This window comes from Octopus bimaculoides, chromosome 23 (assembly GCF_001194135.2).
Source record: "Octopus bimaculoides isolate UCB-OBI-ISO-001 chromosome 23, ASM119413v2, whole genome shotgun sequence".
Lineage (NCBI taxonomy): Eukaryota > Metazoa > Mollusca > Cephalopoda > Octopoda > Octopodidae > Octopus > Octopus bimaculoides.
The window spans coordinates 34,287,392-34,306,863 of NC_069003.1; the positions used below are offsets into that span (position 1 = coordinate 34,287,392).

Here is a 19,472-nt window from a genome sequence, read left to right on the forward strand (position 1 = left end):
GCTGGGTTGAAAACAATTGTAGCGTGGAAGTTGTTTATAAGCCAACTGGTGCATTCATTGGATGTTATCTCCGTTCTTGCATTTCTGAAAATGTATTGTGAAGGTGTTTTAATAATGCTTTTTTGAAGTTAATATTTAGATTTTTGGGTATTCTTCAAGACATGGGACTCTTCTTTCTCCTCCCCTTCCTCGTTCTTCAATCTTTCCTCTAGTGAAAGGGGTCATCTTTTCTATAGTCTTTGAAAGCCTATCTTTATTAGTATCTCGCTTTTGTGTTCATAGCAATATCATTGAATTTACTTCTAATTGCAGAATTTTTCTCCCAGTGCTACTACACTCCATTTTGAATTCTATGCCGAGAACAAAGATGAAAAAAGTGGGAAAAAGGTACACTATTCCGTTCCATTAGTTTGAAACCTCTAGTTATCAACCTGCACAGTTTGGAAAGGTGGATGTAAGAGTGACATAATGTAATTTATACACACGCACTTGTGTGTGCGTGTGTGTGCATTTGTGAATATGCTTGTCTATTTGTGTCTGTGTGTACATATATCAGCACATGCGTATGTATTGAGTGCTCTTTCCTTTGTTTGTTCCACCAGACCTCTGTGTGTATATGGAATGCTATTGCTTAGGATCCATCCGTCTGCAACTCTCATCTGTCACTCTTCTTTTTTTGCTGACTGTTTCTCTCTGTCTTCATTGTTATTCATCAGACTCTCACCCCACTCCCTCTATCTCCCTCTCGCTCTGGCTCCCTTCCAACTCAGTTGTGTTGGGAAAGAAGGGTGCAGACATGGAACAGTGCAGAGAACAAAGACTGCTGAGTCTTTTTCAGGCACAAGACGACATTCTGGTGCTGGTGAGGCAAAAGATTGGCGAACATGAGGATTCTTTAGTCTTGCTAGGGACCAGACAATTTCTGTGGGGCTGGTGTCACAAGAAACTGTACCCAGTACCTTTAGTAAAGTGGATGGTGTAAAGAAAGGCATCCATCCCTGGATACCTTTCCTTATATTTGTGTTTTAATCATTCATAATTGTACTTGTTTTTTCTTTCTGTAAAGGGTTCTGCCAATGTCATAACCTGCATTCATATGGAAAGTGTAGACAAGTGTGGAAAGGTGCCATCTGAAATAATGGAAGAGTTAATTAACAGTTTCAGCATCCCAGAGGACCGACAGGTGAGCTATAAAATATCTCTCTTCTTGTACAATATTTTTATTGTAAATAAAAGCAAAAAAAAAAACCATACTTGTACCTATAGGATGGTTTATATGTTGGAACAGTTGTTAGTGTTGCACGCCTATAGTTTTTGCTTTTAGCTATTGCTAATGTGGCCGATGAGAATACTGCCTGATTGGCACTTGTGCCAGTGGAACATTAAAAGCACATCCAAGCATAATCTTTGCCAGGGCCGCGGATTGGCTCCCATGCTGGTGGCATGTAAAAAGCGCCATTCGAACGTGCTCGTTGCCAGCGTCGCCTTACCGACACACGTGCTAGTGACATGTGAAAGACAACATTCAAGTGTGATCATTGCCAGTGCCGCCTGACTGGCTCCCATGTAGGTGGCACATAAAAAAAAAAAAACACCTTTTGAGTGTGGCCGTTGCCAGAACCACCTGACTGGCCGTTGGGCTGGTGGCACGTAAAAGCACCCACTACACTCTCGGAGTGGTTGGTGTTACGAAGGGCATCCAGCTGTAGAAACTTTGCCAGATCGGATTGAGCCTGGTGCAGCCTCTGGCTCACCAGCCTTCAGTCAAACCATCCAACCCATGCCAGCATGGAAAGCAGACGTTAAACGACAACGATGTTGATGATTATATCTTTCATGTTGTTTTTATTTTTTTTATATTTTCAGATGCTTCTATATACTCATATTAGATTAGCTTATTTGTTCTCCAAATATGAAGCTAGAATACAGTGTGTGCAGGCCAGACTTCAGGCATTATCAGTACTTGGTGAGTTCAGTTTCCATTTCAAGACACAAGACTAAAGAATTTAACAAAATTTATAATCATTGTATATTCCTGCAGGCACACAAATATTTGTCTCTATGGCATTTTCTTTATTCTTTATTCTGCTCTATTTTATTTTAAAATATAAAAGTTGCGTATTTTGGTTTGTATTTAACGTTAGAATTTTTTTTTCTTTCCAGTATATTCTAATGCCATTCAAGACAACATGAATGCCTTGCTATATCCTGGTCTTATTGAAGAACTGGTTGATATAATTGAATTAAAAGATATGGATATTGTGGTGAGTAGTGTATTACATTCGTCATTTTGCTCTCTCGTTTAAATACTTCTGTTCACCATTCACAACGACATGCTACAGGTGAGCACTGTTTGGTGGTGCACAGAAGGAATGATATGGTCCTGGAGGACATTGGAGTGGGACAGATGTGGGTGAGAATGCTGAGAGTGCAGAATTTTAAGATATCTGGGTTTATGGGGTTGTAATGGGGGGAAAATGTGAGAGGACTGAGAGTTAAAAAGGCTTGAAGTTTGTTCTTTCCTCTCTGCTCAAAGGTCTTTTCTGTGATTGCCATTTAGGAATGAGGATTCTTGTATACTTTATCTTTTTATTGATTTAAATATTGTTTTCTTGGGAAAATGTCTTTTGTTCTCAATCTGGTAGAAGTAAAAGGCATTCAACATTAAAAATTAAAATGTCAGCATTTTCCTTTTCTTTGTGTTGAATCTGTGAAAAACTAATTCAATTAATTATCTTAAGATATGTAACTTACTTAATTGTTTGGTTGTTTCTTTGTTTTTTTTTGCAGGATATCAAGGCTGCTGCGTTACGGACTCTAACATCAATAATACATTTAGAAAGAAACCCAAAGTAAGCTTCTTTTCCTCCATCTTATATTCTTTACTCTTTTGTTCCTAACAGAAATGTTTTTTTTTTACTTTGGATGCTTATAAATTCATTGTCGTCATCGTTTAAATAAATGTCTGCCTTCCATGCTCCAGGCTCCTTTTGAAATTACTTTCGTTATTAGTCTTTCTTGGCCCAAGAAATGGGCATTGTTACTCTAAGTTGCCTACATAATCAAAACAACACTTTTTTCTTCCCTAGATTGAATGCAATAATAGATGCTACTGGCGCGTCTCTATATCATGGCTTCTTGCCAGTATTGGTGAGAAATTGTATCCAACGCATGATAGGTATGTAGCTGATCTTTTTCTTATGTCTTGTATTGTTCTGACAGACGGTACTTTTGTTTTTCATTTTTCTTTGTTCTGAGTTCAGTTCTTTGTTTTGTCAACTTCATGTTAACCCCTCTTCAGTCTTAATAAATAAATAAATGACTGTGATATACTTGCAGCATCATTCTTCTGCTAAAATTACCATCACCTCTTACTGACAAGAAGTGCCTATTGTTCACAGTATTGGACAATTGATTGCAAAACTTGATTCTTGACTGTTTTGAGTTCAAATTTCATCAAGAGCAACCATGCCATCGTTGTAGGGTTTTATGATACAGACTTCTTGTTTACTGGAGATCAATCCTGGTGACTACAAAGATTAGAAATTAGTGTTGCCTGCCTTAAAAAAAAACACAAAAGGCAAGAGAGAGAAATAGTAGCCAATGGTTTAGCTTTGTAGCTACAATTTAATAGTTTGTTGGTATGGTAATATTGGACCAGAATATTTTACAGCCTTACTGCCTATTATCATGAGGCCCCAATAAAATGCTGCTACCTAAATTGGTTGTAAACCCTGTCAAAATAAAATGCAGAGAGGCTTTGCTTTTAAGAGGGTGACTGTAATTGTTTATATTCAGAGCAAAATTAAATGAGTTTTGCTCTGTATTCCTTATCTATTTGCTTCAATATTTTGTTGTATTCTTTTATTCTTGGTGCTGTTGTACATATTCACTTCTAAAGTGATAATATTGAAATGAAGGATGAAATGAATTTTTTAAAATATGGTTTTATTATTTTTTTTCTTTCAGATCCTAACATGACTCCCTTCCCTCAACTATTTGCTACCGCGTTGTTTTCTTTTCTTTATCACCTTGCCAGTTATGAGAGTGGTGAGTTTGCATTTTATTATTTCAGTAATATTTTTAAGGTAGATTTGTAAAACTGTTCAGTCTATACCAATATGTAAAAATATTTAATTTCTAAGTGAAAGACCTCTCTGTTTGAGAAAACAGATTAAATTTCTAAAACATAATCGTTTGTCGATTACTTTCATGTAATAATGTCTTTCCTTTCCCTTCAATTTACAGGAGGTGAGGCCCTAGTTTCTTGTGGAATGATGGAATCTTTATTAAAAGTCATTAATTGGTATGGTGAGGGCCAGGAGCATATCACTGTAAGTAGCAATTAATTGTTGGTGTAAAATATAGTGTAAATAACACATTTTTTTGATAATTGTATTCTGAAGATACTTTTTAGCAAGCTGCTGGTGGGCAAAGAAATAAATGAAATCAATAATTAAAAAAAAAAAAGCAAAATCTTGGTTGTTATAACAATAAAAATACCTTCAAGAGTTTGGAAAACATTTAAATAGAAAACTGACGATCAAGCTGCTTGCAATGTAATCGTAACTTCTGTTCTATTTCTGTGCATGTTTTATGTGCACACATGTACATACCTATGTACACATGTGCAAGTTTGTATGTATGAGGCTATTGTCTTCCATGTATTGATCTCCCAAATTTCCATTTCAGTTTGTAACCCGTGCTGTTAGAGTTGTTGATCTCATCACAAATATGGATATGGCTGCTTTCCAAGGACATGGTGGCTTAAATGCATTCTTAAACAGACTTGAGGTATTTGTCATAAATTGGTTCCTTTGTCTCTTGTTTATTGATAGTTTTAGTTTTATTCTTCGAAATGTGTAAAATTTCAAGTTGGTAAAAAATACACTTAGAATGTGTTTGGGGATTTCTAGAGAAAATCACACCTCCACCACTCTTGATAAAATCTTTTAGCCATTAGAGATTTTGTAATATATTTGTGAACATTGTGTTTAGGTCAATCAAAGAACGGTTTTGGACTTTGGGTTCAATTTAATTTTGGCAGTAAAATGAAATTTTGAAAGTAAATAATTAGTAATGCTACAAAAGCAGTTTTTCAACAGTTAGTTGAATTTCGTTTTTATAAATGAAAGCAAGATTCTGAAGTGTGTATTTTCTTTAATAATAATTGCAACCCTTTAAAAATACGTATAAGTGTAAACAAAACTCAGTTTAAGAAAATGGTACCATTGCAATGAAGCTAATTCTTGGGTGTATATAATTCAGCATGAAGTCAATGTCTGCAGAAAAGAACAGCCTTTTGTAATCAGACCAGCCAAATCCCATGACAACTCAATGGATGTGAATCCTGATTCCCCATCAGCTATGGAAACTGATAACATCCGACAGGATGGAGTAGAAGCTTCCACTTCTGATGCTTTACCCAAAGTAGATATCAATGAATTAAAAGTGGATAAGCCAGGTGAGTTTAAGAATTTCTAACTAAAGAATATTGGAAATAATTTGGACTTTCAAAATTAAGTTTCTACTTGTTAGTATTGAAATAATTGAAGAAAAATTTGGGGCCATTTTTTAGAATTTTAACATTTTACTTCCTTGCTTCGGTGGAGAAATTGTTCATGGAGTAAATTTGTTTTCTGTTTTGTTTATTTTTCCTGCTGAATGCCCTTCTAATTGTTAACTTCTTAATTCTCAGAGATGCAATTATTTTCTCTTTCTTCCAGGCGTGCAATGTTTCCCACAAAGAGCTGCATTATTAAAATCTATGTTAAATTTTTTGAAGAAAGCTATTCCAGATAGCTCCTTTTCAGAAAGCATCAGGCATTGTAAGTTTAATAATGGCTTTTTTTTTTTTTTTGTCCATATTTACCTGCAATATTTCAAGATTCAGTTAAATTTACAAATATCCTTCCTTGTACTATTTGATCCCTCAACACTTTTAACTCGATGGGCTAACGATGTCTCACTGACAACTTCATTGGTTACAACAATGAGGGTTGCAGTTGATCTGATCGACCAAACAGCCTGCTCATGAACATGTAAGTCTAATATGAATGTAATCATTTCGGCAAATACTATAGGAAGGGCATCCAGCCATAGAATCCATACCGAAACAGGCAAATGAGGCCTGGTGCAGCCCTCCATCTTGCCAGCTCCTGTCAAACCATTCAACCCATGCCAGCATGGAAGATGGACGTTAAATGAACTTTAGGAGTACTCCAGTCTTATTGGACCTCTTCAGCCATCCATGCTTATGTAATGCTGATGAAAGAATCCCTAAATAGTGGAATATCATAAAACATCTGCTCTTTAATTTGTAAATAAATTTTACAAAAACCCCAAAAAATTAAGATATTTGTTTCACTTTCACTTTCTTGCATCTCGTTTCACTTTCTTGCGTCTCTTTTCATTTTCAGTAATGGATGGTTCTTTACCACAGTCTCTCAAGCATATTATAAGCAATGCTGAATATTACGGACCATCTTTATTTTTGTTAGGTGAGTAGCATTTGGCTGATTCCTGTTTAGTTCTTGGGTTAAATCTCCTCTTTACCGAATGTCTGTTAAATAGCACCAAGGTAGCCTCTAATAATGTTTCTATTTTCTTTCTTAGCTACTGATGTTGTCACAGTGTTTGTGTTTCAAGAACCGTCCTTGCTGTCATCTCTCCAAGACAATGGCCTAACTGATGTTGTTCTTCATGCTCTCTTGACCAAAGATGTAAGATTTTTCAGGCATTTTATTGCTGTGGTTGTTGTTATGAAGAATATTTGAATTAACTTTTTCTTTTACCTTTCCTTGTTTCTCTGTGTGTGTGGTTCAAAATTTCTCAAAATCTTGTAGAACCATTCTAGAATATTTATTTTGCTACTGATCTTGTGGCTGATGCTGCTAAGTTCTACCAAAATTCTTCAGATTTATGTCCATTCTTTGAAACCTAGCTAACTTTTTTTTTTCTTTTCTTCCTCTTTTTGCACTATTTACTTTTTCACAAGAGTCTTGTAAATAATTTGTCTGTTGCAGGTCCCAGCAACACGTGAAGTTCTTGCAGCTTTACCAAACGTTTTTAGTGCACTTTGCCTGAATGCAAGAGGCCTCGAGGCTTTTGTTCAGTGTCGGCCATTTGACAGACTATTTAAAGTTCTTCTTTCTCAAGACTATCTACCAGCAATGCGGCGCCGCAGAAGTTCTGATCCATTTGGTAAATATTTCTTGATTGTTCTGATTACCAATTTCCCCTATATCCCTACATTATTGAGACCTGTGTATATGTAGCTGTGTGTAGCATGATATCACCGTCTTTTAGGGACATTATGAATATTTCTGTATACGATCCGGTCAATAAATATGGTAAATGTGTATTTCAGGAGATACTGCCAGTAATTTGGGCAATGCTATGGATGAATTAATGCGACATCAGCCTTCTTTGAGAACAGATGCCACCAAAGCTACCATAAAGGTTTGTCATACTTGAATAATACGTTATTTTCCTTAATGAATTAATTATTATGCTAGTCAAGTATCAATTGTGAAATCTCGAAATTTATTATTGAGTGCCTGGTATAAAATAAATTTCTACTGGAATTGTGTTTGTTTTACTTTCAGCTATTAGAAGAAGTTTGTGCAATGGGCCGAGATATGAAGTATATGTGTCAAAAACCCCAACCAAAAGCTGAGCAATCGCAGAATGCTTCGCCTCGATCACCTCAACCGCCTGATGGCGGTGGCTCTTCAGATGAGGATGAAGACGATGATGATATGGCAAGCACTGCAAGTCAAAGTAGTGGTGCAAAGCAGCTCTTAGCTTCTGAACAGGCACAGTGAGTTAAATTTATTATTTTTTTTTTTAATTAAAGTTTACTGGTTTTGAATTAATGACTTGGATGCAGGCATTGGTTATGCAATTAAAATGTTTGCAAGTATGTTACTGCATGGCACCATAACTTAGCTGTTTGGCAAACGAGACCGATAGAATAAGTACTAGGCTTACAAAGAATGTCCTAGGATTGATTTCTTTGACTGAAAAAAAAAAAAAACCCCTTTAATGGGATTGCTCCAACATAGCCGCAGTCACATGACTGAAGCGAGTAAAAGAATAAAACAGTAGAAAGCCGTTGGATAATTTTTAATTTAAAACTATATTAATAAAGTGGTAAATGATTGGGTTTGCACCAGAAGGCTGAATTTAGTCAAGTGTATGTTGTTAACTGCCTATTGTGGAACTATGGCGTGAAAATTTCATTACCAGTATTAAGTTTGTTCTTTCTCCCTCTCTTTCTTTCTCTCTTTCTCTCTATCTCTTTCTCTTTCTCTCTCTCTTTCTCTCTCTCTCTCTCTCTCTCCACCTCTCTCTCTCCACCTCTCTCTTATCTAGCTTGTTTTTCATATTGAATTTCTCTTTTCATTTTTAGAAATTCCCAAGAAAGACTTGCAATCCCTCTCATAGACTATATTTTGAATGTAGTAAGTATATTTCTTTGTCTTATGTGGTATTTGTAAATCTTAAAGGATTGTTATATTGTTCAGAAACTGGGGTTCCGCCGTCAGGATTTGTAAGCTTAAAGCAAGCATATTAAAATAAAATAATTATTGCTTTAATTTCCATCTATTTAACGAGTGAATATTAAAATGTTATTTCAGATGAAATTTGTGGAAGCTATCCTCAGCAATAATACAACAGATGATCATTGTCGTGAATTTGTTACACAGAAAGGTCTCACCCCTCTGATGGGAATTTTAGGTCTTCCAAATCTCCCAATTGATTTTCCTACATCCCCTGCATGTCAGGCAGTGGCTAGTGTCTGCAAATCCATCTTGGTAAGTATTATTAATTAGTGCTTTAGTATCTTTAAAAAAAAAAAAATCTTTTTACCAGCAGTTTCTGTTGACAGCTCTTGGTCCCATGTTATTGAAACTTTCTTTGTTTCATTTAATGCCCGTTTTCTGTGCTAGCGTGGCTCAGATGGAAGTAAGTTTTTGATTTCCAATGTTTTCTCATTTCAATTTTGCAGACTTTATCACGAGAGCCACAAGTGTTGAAACAAGGTCTCCTTCGTTTGAATGAAGTATTAGAAAGTTTAGAAAACTTCCACAAGCCATTGCCTCGTCCAGGTGGTTCTCTCCTCCTTCGAGAACTTGCCTTAGCTGCCAACATTCCTGATGCTATCTACTGCCCTCAAGCCACACCTCTATTACACTCCTTATCTGCTGCTCATGCATACGTGATGATGTTTGTTCATGTCTGCCGAATGGGACAGGTAGGACTAACACTAATTTGTGCTTTCCCTTCTTGTTAGTTTTAATATTGTAGCCTCTGTAATATCCATGGTTTGTATGTTTCCATTCTCTTCAAATTGGATTGCCTTTATAATTAAACTCCCCTCATTCAAAGCAGAAGTCCATTAAAGATTTGTTTTTGCAACTAAGAAAAAATTTTAAGTAATTCACAAGTAATGTGTCTTGGATTTGTGAGAATGTAAGATAAAGTGGGATTGATTTAATCAATTACTCCATCTTCACCATTTTGCCAACTTTGTGCCCTTATTTTGTTTTTCTGGTCTTATGGCCTTCTTTTATTGTTTTCTTTCTTCTTTTCTTTCCAGAGTGATATTCGAACTATTTCAGTGAGTCACTGGGGTTCTGAACTGGGGCTGCAAGTCTTGACTGGACTTAGCCGTCTTTATTGCTCTCTTGTGTGGGAGAGCACAGTGTTACTGGCTCTCTGCACGGAAGACATGTTGCCTGCAGATTGTGAATTTGGCCGAGCTGACTTGGAGAAACTAATGCCAAAAGATGTCAAAGGTGATAAGGATGAAAAGACTACATCTGAGGGTGGTAATTCTGCGTCTGGTAGTGGGGGCATGACTGCTGCTGGCCTCAAGCATAGCACAGATGAAATGGGAAGTAATGGAGTGAGTGCTGCTCTTGAATCCCTTACTACTTCCGAAAGCCAAGAAACACCAATGGAGACAAATGAGGTAAACAGCTTAGAAAAGGAATCCAAGAAGTCCAAATTGTGTCCAACTTTACAAGCTCAAGTGAAACAGCTGAAACCATTGTTATCGGTGACCTCTCGACTCGGTCGAGCCCTTGCCGAACTGTTCAGTTTATTAGTAAAGTTGTGTGTTGGGACCCCTGTGCGACAGCGCCGCAGCCACCAGATGCCAGCCACGCCCACCAATCCTACTCCTGCTGCTCAGGCTGTAGCGAAAGCCCTAATGAAACTGTTGGCTAATGCTTTCAGTTGGACACCACCTCCAAGTTCTCCTGTGCCTAAATTGAGGTTAACATTCCTCGTTTGCTGTGTTGGTTTCCTCTCTCCGATGCTATTTGATGACAAAAAGTTGCCCTATCACTTAATGTTGCAGAAATTTCTATCTTCAGGAGCACAAGCAGCATTTTTTGAGTAAGTACAAATTTTTTAAATTTTTTTTATATAGTCTTCCCTTCTAAAATTAATTTAAGCTTAAAGTTTAAGAAACTGTATTTATGAAATTGTTTTAATTAGTTCAGTTTTTGAAAATGTGATAGGCAGTTGCTTTGATTTTCATCGATGCTAATGTTCTTTGACTTTAAGAGATGTGGGAATATGTGACATTCTTGCTATTCCCAATAACATAATTAGCAATAAAAGAAAAATACTAATGACTGGCCCCTGTGCCAGTGGCATGTAAAAAAGCACCCACTACACTCTCGGAGTGGTTGGCGTTAGGAAGGGCATCCAGCTGTAGAAACTCTGCCAAATCAGATTAGAGCCTGGTGTAGCCATCGGGTTTTACCAGTCCTCAGCCAAACTGTCCAACCCATGCCAGCATGGAAAGCGGATGTTAAACGATGATGATGACAGAAGATTGAAATGCAATGCCAGAATCTTTGGCATTGAATAATTTCCATCTAAGAATTGCAAAACTGAGAGAATCGACCTGATATAACTTTTCTTTATTAACATAAAATTGTTCAGTTGATTCCAGGTGAAACTGTTGTAATAACTATATATAACTGTTGTAACACTGAAGGAACTAATTTATTTCTATTGATCCTGTGATCACTGGTTGAAGACATGACTTCTATGTGGTGTGGTGGTTCGTAGTGGTGCGCATAGTTGATTTATTTATTATAAACACCTCCTGTCAGTCTCATTACAAGATAGTTTTCTCTTGAATGTCTTTTCAGTTCTTTCAACTGGGCTCTTTCTATGAGAGGCAAGTGTCCTGCTTCTGAAGGTCTTGAACACCCAGACCTTCCAGGTAAGCCGTATTCTTTTGAATTATCAGGGTTTTTTGTATGGCTGCTGGATTGGTTTTTTATTCCAGTAATTTTGTTGTATGTTTTCGCTTAAAAATAAAATTCAGTTTTAATATTCGATAAAAGAAACAAATTTTATTATATTATTACACATTGCAAGAACTCATATGAGAATTGTTACACTTCATATTCACATTCAGTCTTGCATTGGAAATTGGTAGCTAGTTCCGTTGATTTCAGGAAACTATTGCAATGATCCAATAACTGAAAATTATCTTTTTATGTTTTTGCATTTAACACATTTTGACCTTTATTTTGGTCAAAATGGAAGATTTTCTTGCCTTCAGAACTAAAGATTTCTGATGTAATATTTTGAATTAATTACTTGCCATCAGATTAGAAAAGGAGATTGACTCATTCAGAACACGTGTTTAAATACAAAGAATTTATCAAAAGAAGCTAGTTTCTTCATACAAACTGGATGTTAGATTATTAAAGATTTGAACGAAATTTTCTGTTGAAGCTCTTTGGATTTAAAATATTGCATATCAGATGATACACAATGTTCTTTTATTGATACCGTAAGGTATTTCAAATGTGTTCAAATATTACCAATTTCTCCAATCATTTGGGAAATGAGTTTTCAATTATTCATCTCAATTCTATGTGCAGAAGGAACTGGAGAATTTCTTGATGCTTGGTTAATGCTGGTTGAAAAGATGGTGAACCCTAAAACTGTTACTGAATCCCCACATGTCCTTCCTGCCAAATCCAGCCAACCAGGGTTCGTTCCATTCAGTCCTGTCCAGTATTTGATAACAACACAAAAGGTAAATGTTTCCCCTTTTCATTTAATCTTTGACAATTATATTAACAATAATAAAGGAGCTAATTTCAGATGATGGAAACCTGATAATCTTGATGTTCAATTTGCTTTAATTTTCCATTTGTTAGGCTGCTTTTAATGCTGTGATGAATCTTTGGAGAAGAAAACCCCTAAAAACCTATGGCAGCCGTATGTCAGAATCTATGTTGGCCATTTTGTGCCACATTATTAAAGGAGAAAGCATTATAAAGGTAAGGTTTCAAAAGAAAATTATTTGAAAGTCTTTGACTTTTTAATCCTTCAGTATTCAGATTAATCTGTCAAATGCAACCTTTCTCTGTTCACATTGTTGTGAATTAATCTTGCGTTATCTGATAGCTTCAAGATTTTTATGTAATTATTTTTAGAATGACATTGTAGGGTAGGTGTGATGGGTTAGATCTGGCTGGTTTGAACATAAAATGGTAGAATATATGATTGGATACAGCTAGTTTAAGTGTTAAAGGGTTGATTTATGCCATTATCAAATCCATTTTGGGGGAACTTGTGTATATACTTGCATGTGTTTTGACAATTGAACTTCTTGTATGGTTAATATTTAAAAATGATATAAGTTGGAATAGTTTACATAAAATCAAGATCATTTAGCACAAAATATTAAATTGGAAATAATTGATTCATTTTGCACATTTAAAATGGTACTTCAACTGGTCTTTTGAAGACTGAAGCTTGAAGAGAGAATTTGTGCTTTTATTTTGGATCTGAATTTCTTCCTTTCTGTTGGAAGACCGGTTTATTGAAGAATTTCTTTTGTTTCTCCAGGAGCAGTTGGCAAAAGAAAAAGAAGCTACTGAAAATGCTGCTTCTACTTCCGCTGTTGATGGTAAAGGAAGAAGGGAAGAACCAGAAGTTAATCAGAATCATTTACAACAGGTCTGTACTGTTTGTTTTTTGTTGTAGGTTGATTTGTTTTGGGAATAACTGATAGAAATGTCAGCTGATTTCAGGTGGTAGGAATTTGGTATTGTGTGTGTGCAGTAGACAGTTGGTGGAATCTCAGGCAGATTGCCAGCAGGTTAGGCTCTAAAGATGTTGAATGCGTATTAGTGTTGCATGAGGAGTGCTTCTGAAAGGAAGTCTTTGCACTGCTCAGGTGGCTCAATAATTATATAGGGGGTAGTTTATCTTTGTAATCTAATTACTTTTAGTTAGGTGTGGAGGAAGGAACTGTAACGCGACATCGTTCACTAACCCTCCAAGATCATTGAGGTCAGAGCTGACAACATTTCCTTTCAACAGTTGGTAGAAATCCTTTTGATAGGCCAAAAGAAGAATGGTTATAGTTTGTGAGATGAGGGAACTTACTAGTTGTGTAATCCATGGTTCAGATGCTGTTCTTATACAAATTACAAAGCTAAGTTAGAGCAGTTATATATTCTTAGAATTGTTTGAGCAATTTTCTTAACATTATTTTGTTCAGTAATCGTAATTATTTTAATATGTCATTATATATACTTCGTTTTGATTGATCTATTTTTTTTCTTTTTCTATTTGTTTTTTTTTTTCTCTCTCAGCTGGTAGATATGGGCTTCAGCCGTGAACATGCCATGGAGTCATTACTTCATACTGTGACCTTAGAGCAGGCCACTGATTACATACTTACAAATATGCCACCGTCAATGACTGCTGGTGTAAGTAGTTCTCTTATATCTAATGTAAGTAACAATTCTTTCTTATTCTTTCCATTTTGCAAGTGTTGATGTGGACAAAACATTATTGTAGAAGTGTTGTTTTGATATAGAAAAACCAGTATTTTGCAGGTATTGTTTTTGATATAGACAAATCAACACGTATTACTTAGAGATGTTGAATGCAGCTTGTTTTTCAATATTTACGTAACTCTGAAGAGACATTTGATACGTTGGGTGGTCTAACGTGCTCTAGTTTTATAAATACAAGAAACTAATTTAGTTTTCAGCTGTGTGGGTTCAAATCCTATCAAGGCTGACCTGGGTTTGGTATTAAAAAAAAAAAAGCCCAGATAAGTTGATCAAATTCAGATCTAGTAGGGATTGAACTCACAACAGCATGTTTGACAATGGTTTGATGGATATTGGTTTTTAGTTCACATCATGTCTGGCCAGCAAGGCTCTAAAAGATAATCTCTTACCTTCTAGCAGAATTCGGATAAACTCCAAAGGCGTGATTTGTTGATTGGGAGAAGAAAATTAAAAGTTGATAAAACTTAAATTAGAAATAATAGTAATTGGAAACCTAGTATTTTCATTCTGTTTTGTCACATAATTGTGGCTGACCACACTACCTCATAGCTGTCTCATTCACTGTAGCATGTGTTTCTGTGTGGGCAACGACAGAAGCTACCATCTTCAGCATTATTCAAATATCAGGTCTGCAGCATTCAACCCATTCTGACATTAAAAAAAGAAAACAAAAACAAAACTAAAGCAATATATGTGAAAATTTAATTCTATTATAACAGAATATTTAACCTTTTCCATAACACTAAAAAATCATTCAGTGATTCTTCAGGTTTATATTGTTTGTTTTTTTTGTTTTTTTTTCAGCAAAGTCTAGATATGGAAATGTCTGAAGAAGATCAGATGCTCAGAGCAATCGCTATGTCTTTAGGAGAGAATGTTGTTATGTCAACTGATCAGGTAAAGTCAAGTTTTGTAACTAAAAAGACTAACATATTCACACGTCTCACTTACAGTGTCTTCATACCTTAGCAGAACAATGTCTATTTTTACCCTACAGACAGCTACAAACTGCATTTAAAGAAGACCAGGAAGGAATTAATTCCTTGAATTCATTACAACTAAGACAGGAATTAAAATGTATAGGTTTAACAGTCAAGGAATTAATTTCCTTCTAACTTGGATCAGAAGACGTGATAGTTAAATGAGTAAAAATAAACCTTTAAGATTGAATAATTTTTACCAAGAATATGGCAGAAGCAGTAAATCTCAATACCTAGTCCTTGGTGATGTGGTGGTGCTAATGCATCAGTAAGTTGATTTTCTGCCATGCATCTGATTACCAGATGTGGAAGGCCATTCATATAAATTGTTCTTTTGGCTTGGAATTATTATATTATGCAAAATAGTCATTATGTAAAGTAGCATATTATTTGATAGAAACATTTCAAAGGCAAAAAAATTCATTTTGCAAACTTGCTTTGTTTCTAGGAGGAAAGTAAGAAAAAGGAAGAAAAATCCTCTGAGCCAGAAGATGAAAACCAACAAGCAGAAGATCCTTTAGATTCCTCTGTACTGGCAGATTTCTCTGCCAATGCATTACCAGGATGTTTGTCACTGCTCGACAAGTTACCAGAAACAGTGTATAGGATTTGTGACCTTGTCCTTGTAGTGTCACAGTATGCTGGAGATGAACTTAGGAAAAAGATGCTGCAAACCTTGACCAGTGAGGTGAGTTAACCCTTTTGTTGCTGTAATTTTGTTTTAACCCCTTCAGCATTTAAATCAGCCGTACCTGGCCCAAATATTGTTTTATCTTCAAACTGGCTAAATTCATCCTCCGCACACTTACTATACAATGTCATTTTAAACCATTACATTACCAAAATCTCAAAGTTGTAAAATAATTCATGGTTATTTCACAGCAATGTGAATAAATGAGAATTACATTTGACAGAGAAATCTGAATGCTAAAGGATTAAATATATTGCTTTGCTTTCAATTACTTTGAAAGTAATGAAGAATTAAGTAAAATGACTTGTCCTTGTGAAGCTGGTTTTGGAACAAATTGACATGGAAGTTTTGCTGGAAGGTTTTAATACAGGAAGTTTGTATCATAGTCAAGGCCAGTCCCAGGTGGATTGGTATGAAAAGGGTTAATGTGTTGCTGGCTGTAGTTGTTAGTTTTGTCAATGTAGGGTCTACATCTACTTCTGGTTTACATTTGAGACATTACTTGTGCCATGTCTTGCATATCTCATGCATGTTACAGTTATCTCAGAAGAAAGATATTGTAATAGGGTTGAAAGTACCTTGTACATATATATAAGATTGGTTAAATGTAAGATTTTAAGGCTTTTAAGTTCTACCACTCGTGAGGTTAAATGTTGTCCTTCAGCAAGAGATTTGGCTCCAGGTATTACAACGCATCTTGCACACCTGTGTAGCCAACCTGTTTAAAGACAAACTAAACAACCATGTTTACAGGGTTATATGTATAAAATAGAATTTTTTTTTTTCCTTTTTAAATCCCTTTTAATTTTTTTCAATTTAGATTTTCCAACTTGGTGAGAAAATTTCTCGGGATGTCCGATCAGCTAACAGCATGAAATGTGAAGATGTAAAGCTGGTTTTAGAATCTCAAGAAACTACAGCTTTTGGTGCCAGGCTTCATTTGTTGAGCCTTCTTTGTGAGGTAAAAAATCTGCTGCTATTTCAGTATTTCTTTTCCCCCAATCCTGTTGATTTCTGTTCTTTTTGGCTATTGCTCCAATGACCATACTCTGTGTGTGTGTGTGTCTTTTATTCTTTTCCGTCATTTGACTGTGGCCATGCTGGAGCACCGCCTTTAGTTGAACAAGTCAGCCCCAGGACTTATTCTTTGTAAGCCTAGTACTTATCCTTTCGGTCTCCTTTGCCAAACCAGTAAGTTACAGGGATGTAAACACATCAACATTGCTTTGGTCAGCCCGAGGCTATAGTGGAAGACACTTGTCCAAGGTTCCACGCAGTGGGACTGAACTTGGAACCATGTGATTGGTAAGCAAGCTACTTACCACACAGCCATTCCTGTGCCTATATATTTATTTATTTATTTATTTATGTATGATATACATTGAAAATAACACTATTTCTTGCAGGAGGTGATGATCCCAACAGCCAGAGTAATTCAGGATAGCAATATTGTATGTCTGCTAGTAGATGTATTGGAAGGAACTCAGGAATACTTAGCTCAGTCTAAAGAATCTATCAGTCTCAAGTAAGTAGTTATTTTTTTGTTGTTGTTTTTTTTAAAATTTCTACAGAAGATTAAATTTTTTGGCACACATCACCATCATTGTCATTTTGATATCCGCTTCTCGATGGGTTGGATGGAATGTGTTTAGAGGAATTGGTTACTGTCAGATGCCCTTCCTGTCACCAACTGTCACCCGTTGTCAAGTAAGGTGTTATTTCCCTATATTTCTGCAAAGAAATATTGGGTGACAAAGGGCCTCATTTGCTTGATGATGACACCCACAACTATCAAGTGATGTGAAGACAAGGTAACAGTAACACGCCTATGTAACAGGCTTGTTTCAGTTTCCATCTTCCTACATCCACTCACAAGGCTTTTGTAGCTCTGGGGCCCTAGTGGGAAACAACTACTCAAGATATCATGCACTGGAATTGAACGTGAAGCCATGTAGTTGGGAAGCAAACTTCTTACCACACAGCCACTCCTGCATCTCCACTAAATGCTACCTAAAAGTATCTTCTAAATAGGATTTCATTTTCTCTCCACTCTTCATGTCTTTTGTAACTGGTTCTAGTACTAATTGGGCATATTTTTTGTTCTTTATTGAAGAATCTCGTGTGTGCAGATGAATGTTTGGAATGTCATTTGCACACACAAGGGGTTGCTGAAAAATTCCTGGCTTTGAGTAAACATCCCAAGCAATTACCTGTGTGTGTGTGTATATAATTATATACACGTTTTGCAACCACATGGTTTTTAAGTTCACTCCTACTTCATGGCACCTTGAGCAAGTGTCTTCTATTGCCTTGGACCAACCAATGTCTTGTGAGCAAATTATAACGGTAAACGATGCCACACTTGTCACAATTAAACAATGTGATTAATGAAGAATGTAAAATTCAAACTCAGTTTTCTTCAGTTGCTGCAGCAATTCAATATTTCAGGATTTACATTATAAATCAGCTGTATTTTAATATTAGTATAATAATTGTGAGAAAATCGAGTTAACTTATAAAAAAAATATGGATTGTCTTTTTCTAGATGGATGGCACCTCTTCTTCTCCTTTTGGATTTATATGAAAAAGTAGCTGTGATATCCAAACGCAAGACCGAAGCTGAAATTTTATTGGTAAAGGATTTTGGGTTTTATTTATTGTTTTAAAAGTTCTAACCAATTTATAAGTAGGGAACTGTTTTAATATCTTAGAAATGTAAATGACAGACGACGAGATGAGATTCTGCACAGAAAAGCAAAGCCACGTGTTATAAATTGTTTCCTCTTTTATTGGCTGCAGCATTGTACTGTGGCCATGCTGGGGCTCTACCTTTTAAAAGTTTTAGTCAGTCATACAAAGCTCAGTGCTTTAGTCTGGTGCTTGCTTTATTGATGTTTGTTGAACTGCTAAGTAATGAGACATTGTGGTACAGTGTAAGCAACAAATGTTCTCGTACTAGTGTAAATACACACATGCATGTGATAATTGTAATTTTATCTCTGTCTTAATAATTATTTATCTATTTTTTTTTTTTTTTTTTTTTTGGTAAGATAATTGCTTTTAAACTCAAACCATGCTGGAAGTCTATTTGTACCTTACGTTATTAATCTCAAGGTACATTTGTATCTTGCGATTAATAAAACAAGCACCAGTAATATTGATTCAGCTAATAATATCCCTCATTTTAAAGAGGCCTTACCCTTAACGAAAAGAAATCCCTATTCATTCATAATCGACAGGATTATCTTAGAAAAATTAAGGAAACATTGAAAGTCTACAACATGAATAAAGGGTCCAAAACTCTAAACCTTTTTTTTCTCTTTGCAGGCTAATTGTCACACTTGGAAATGGTTTGATGATCGGAGTGGGCGCTGGTGTAATTACAGTGTGAGCAACAACAAAACAATCGATGTAGCCTATCGACGTGGTGAATCTAGTGTAAAGTACGTAGCGCTCCAAATTATTTGATATATGTCGGAATAAATATATTGAATTTAAATTGGATCACCTTATTAAACCTAGAACATTTGACATACACAAAGTACTTTGGTTTACTGTAGTTTCTGGCATGCAAGTTGACATAGTATATATAGAGTAAAGATTAATTGTGACTATCTTTCTAAATCCTGCTTTATCTCAAGGAATTTCTAGTCCCCCACAAATCATCTAGCTATATAAGTTGACCTAACCTTTTTTTTTTTTTTTTACTATAAATTTTGGCCTGAAAAATTCAACTCCTATACCAGAAAATACAGTGCTTGCAAACCCTTTTCTTTGAATAACCATAAATCTTTACTCATTTAAACATTCTTGGCTGATTTCATCTTGTCTCCCTGCTCCCCTAGCAATCTGTATTCCCTTCCTCCCTTTGCTCTCTCTCTCTCTAAACCGTCTCTCAGGTTGAGTGGATTTTATCAAAAACCTTTTATTTTTCAGATTTCAAGCTGG

General features: G+C 35.7%; 1 protein-coding gene across 1 annotated transcript in view; it reads left to right on the top strand.

Moving 5' to 3' along the window:
• The window catches only part of LOC106871200 (E3 ubiquitin-protein ligase HUWE1), an 89,516-nt gene that overhangs the window by 32,618 nt on the left and 37,426 nt on the right, over positions 1 to 19,472 (top strand). Inside the window, exons 7-38 of the mRNA XM_052975961.1 lie at positions 307 to 387; positions 1,067 to 1,183; positions 1,867 to 1,966; positions 2,164 to 2,264; positions 2,791 to 2,852; positions 3,090 to 3,178; positions 3,970 to 4,050; positions 4,249 to 4,334; positions 4,693 to 4,794; positions 5,269 to 5,464; positions 5,727 to 5,828; positions 6,420 to 6,500; positions 6,616 to 6,722; positions 7,026 to 7,203; positions 7,370 to 7,461; positions 7,608 to 7,822; positions 8,414 to 8,465; positions 8,643 to 8,819; positions 9,014 to 9,259; positions 9,605 to 10,407; positions 11,175 to 11,248; positions 11,919 to 12,076; positions 12,201 to 12,323; positions 12,895 to 13,005; positions 13,647 to 13,787; positions 14,658 to 14,750; positions 15,282 to 15,521; positions 16,345 to 16,485; positions 16,931 to 17,049; positions 18,070 to 18,157; positions 18,852 to 18,967; positions 19,461 to 19,467. Coding sequence (XP_052831921.1) covers positions 307 to 387; positions 1,067 to 1,183; positions 1,867 to 1,966; positions 2,164 to 2,264; positions 2,791 to 2,852; positions 3,090 to 3,178; positions 3,970 to 4,050; positions 4,249 to 4,334; positions 4,693 to 4,794; positions 5,269 to 5,464; positions 5,727 to 5,828; positions 6,420 to 6,500; positions 6,616 to 6,722; positions 7,026 to 7,203; positions 7,370 to 7,461; positions 7,608 to 7,822; positions 8,414 to 8,465; positions 8,643 to 8,819; positions 9,014 to 9,259; positions 9,605 to 10,407; positions 11,175 to 11,248; positions 11,919 to 12,076; positions 12,201 to 12,323; positions 12,895 to 13,005; positions 13,647 to 13,787; positions 14,658 to 14,750; positions 15,282 to 15,521; positions 16,345 to 16,485; positions 16,931 to 17,049; positions 18,070 to 18,157; positions 18,852 to 18,967; positions 19,461 to 19,467 — 4,479 coding nt within the window. The remainder of the gene's footprint in view (positions 1 to 306; positions 388 to 1,066; positions 1,184 to 1,866; positions 1,967 to 2,163; positions 2,265 to 2,790; positions 2,853 to 3,089; positions 3,179 to 3,969; positions 4,051 to 4,248; positions 4,335 to 4,692; positions 4,795 to 5,268; positions 5,465 to 5,726; positions 5,829 to 6,419; positions 6,501 to 6,615; positions 6,723 to 7,025; positions 7,204 to 7,369; positions 7,462 to 7,607; positions 7,823 to 8,413; positions 8,466 to 8,642; positions 8,820 to 9,013; positions 9,260 to 9,604; positions 10,408 to 11,174; positions 11,249 to 11,918; positions 12,077 to 12,200; positions 12,324 to 12,894; positions 13,006 to 13,646; positions 13,788 to 14,657; positions 14,751 to 15,281; positions 15,522 to 16,344; positions 16,486 to 16,930; positions 17,050 to 18,069; positions 18,158 to 18,851; positions 18,968 to 19,460; positions 19,468 to 19,472) is intronic.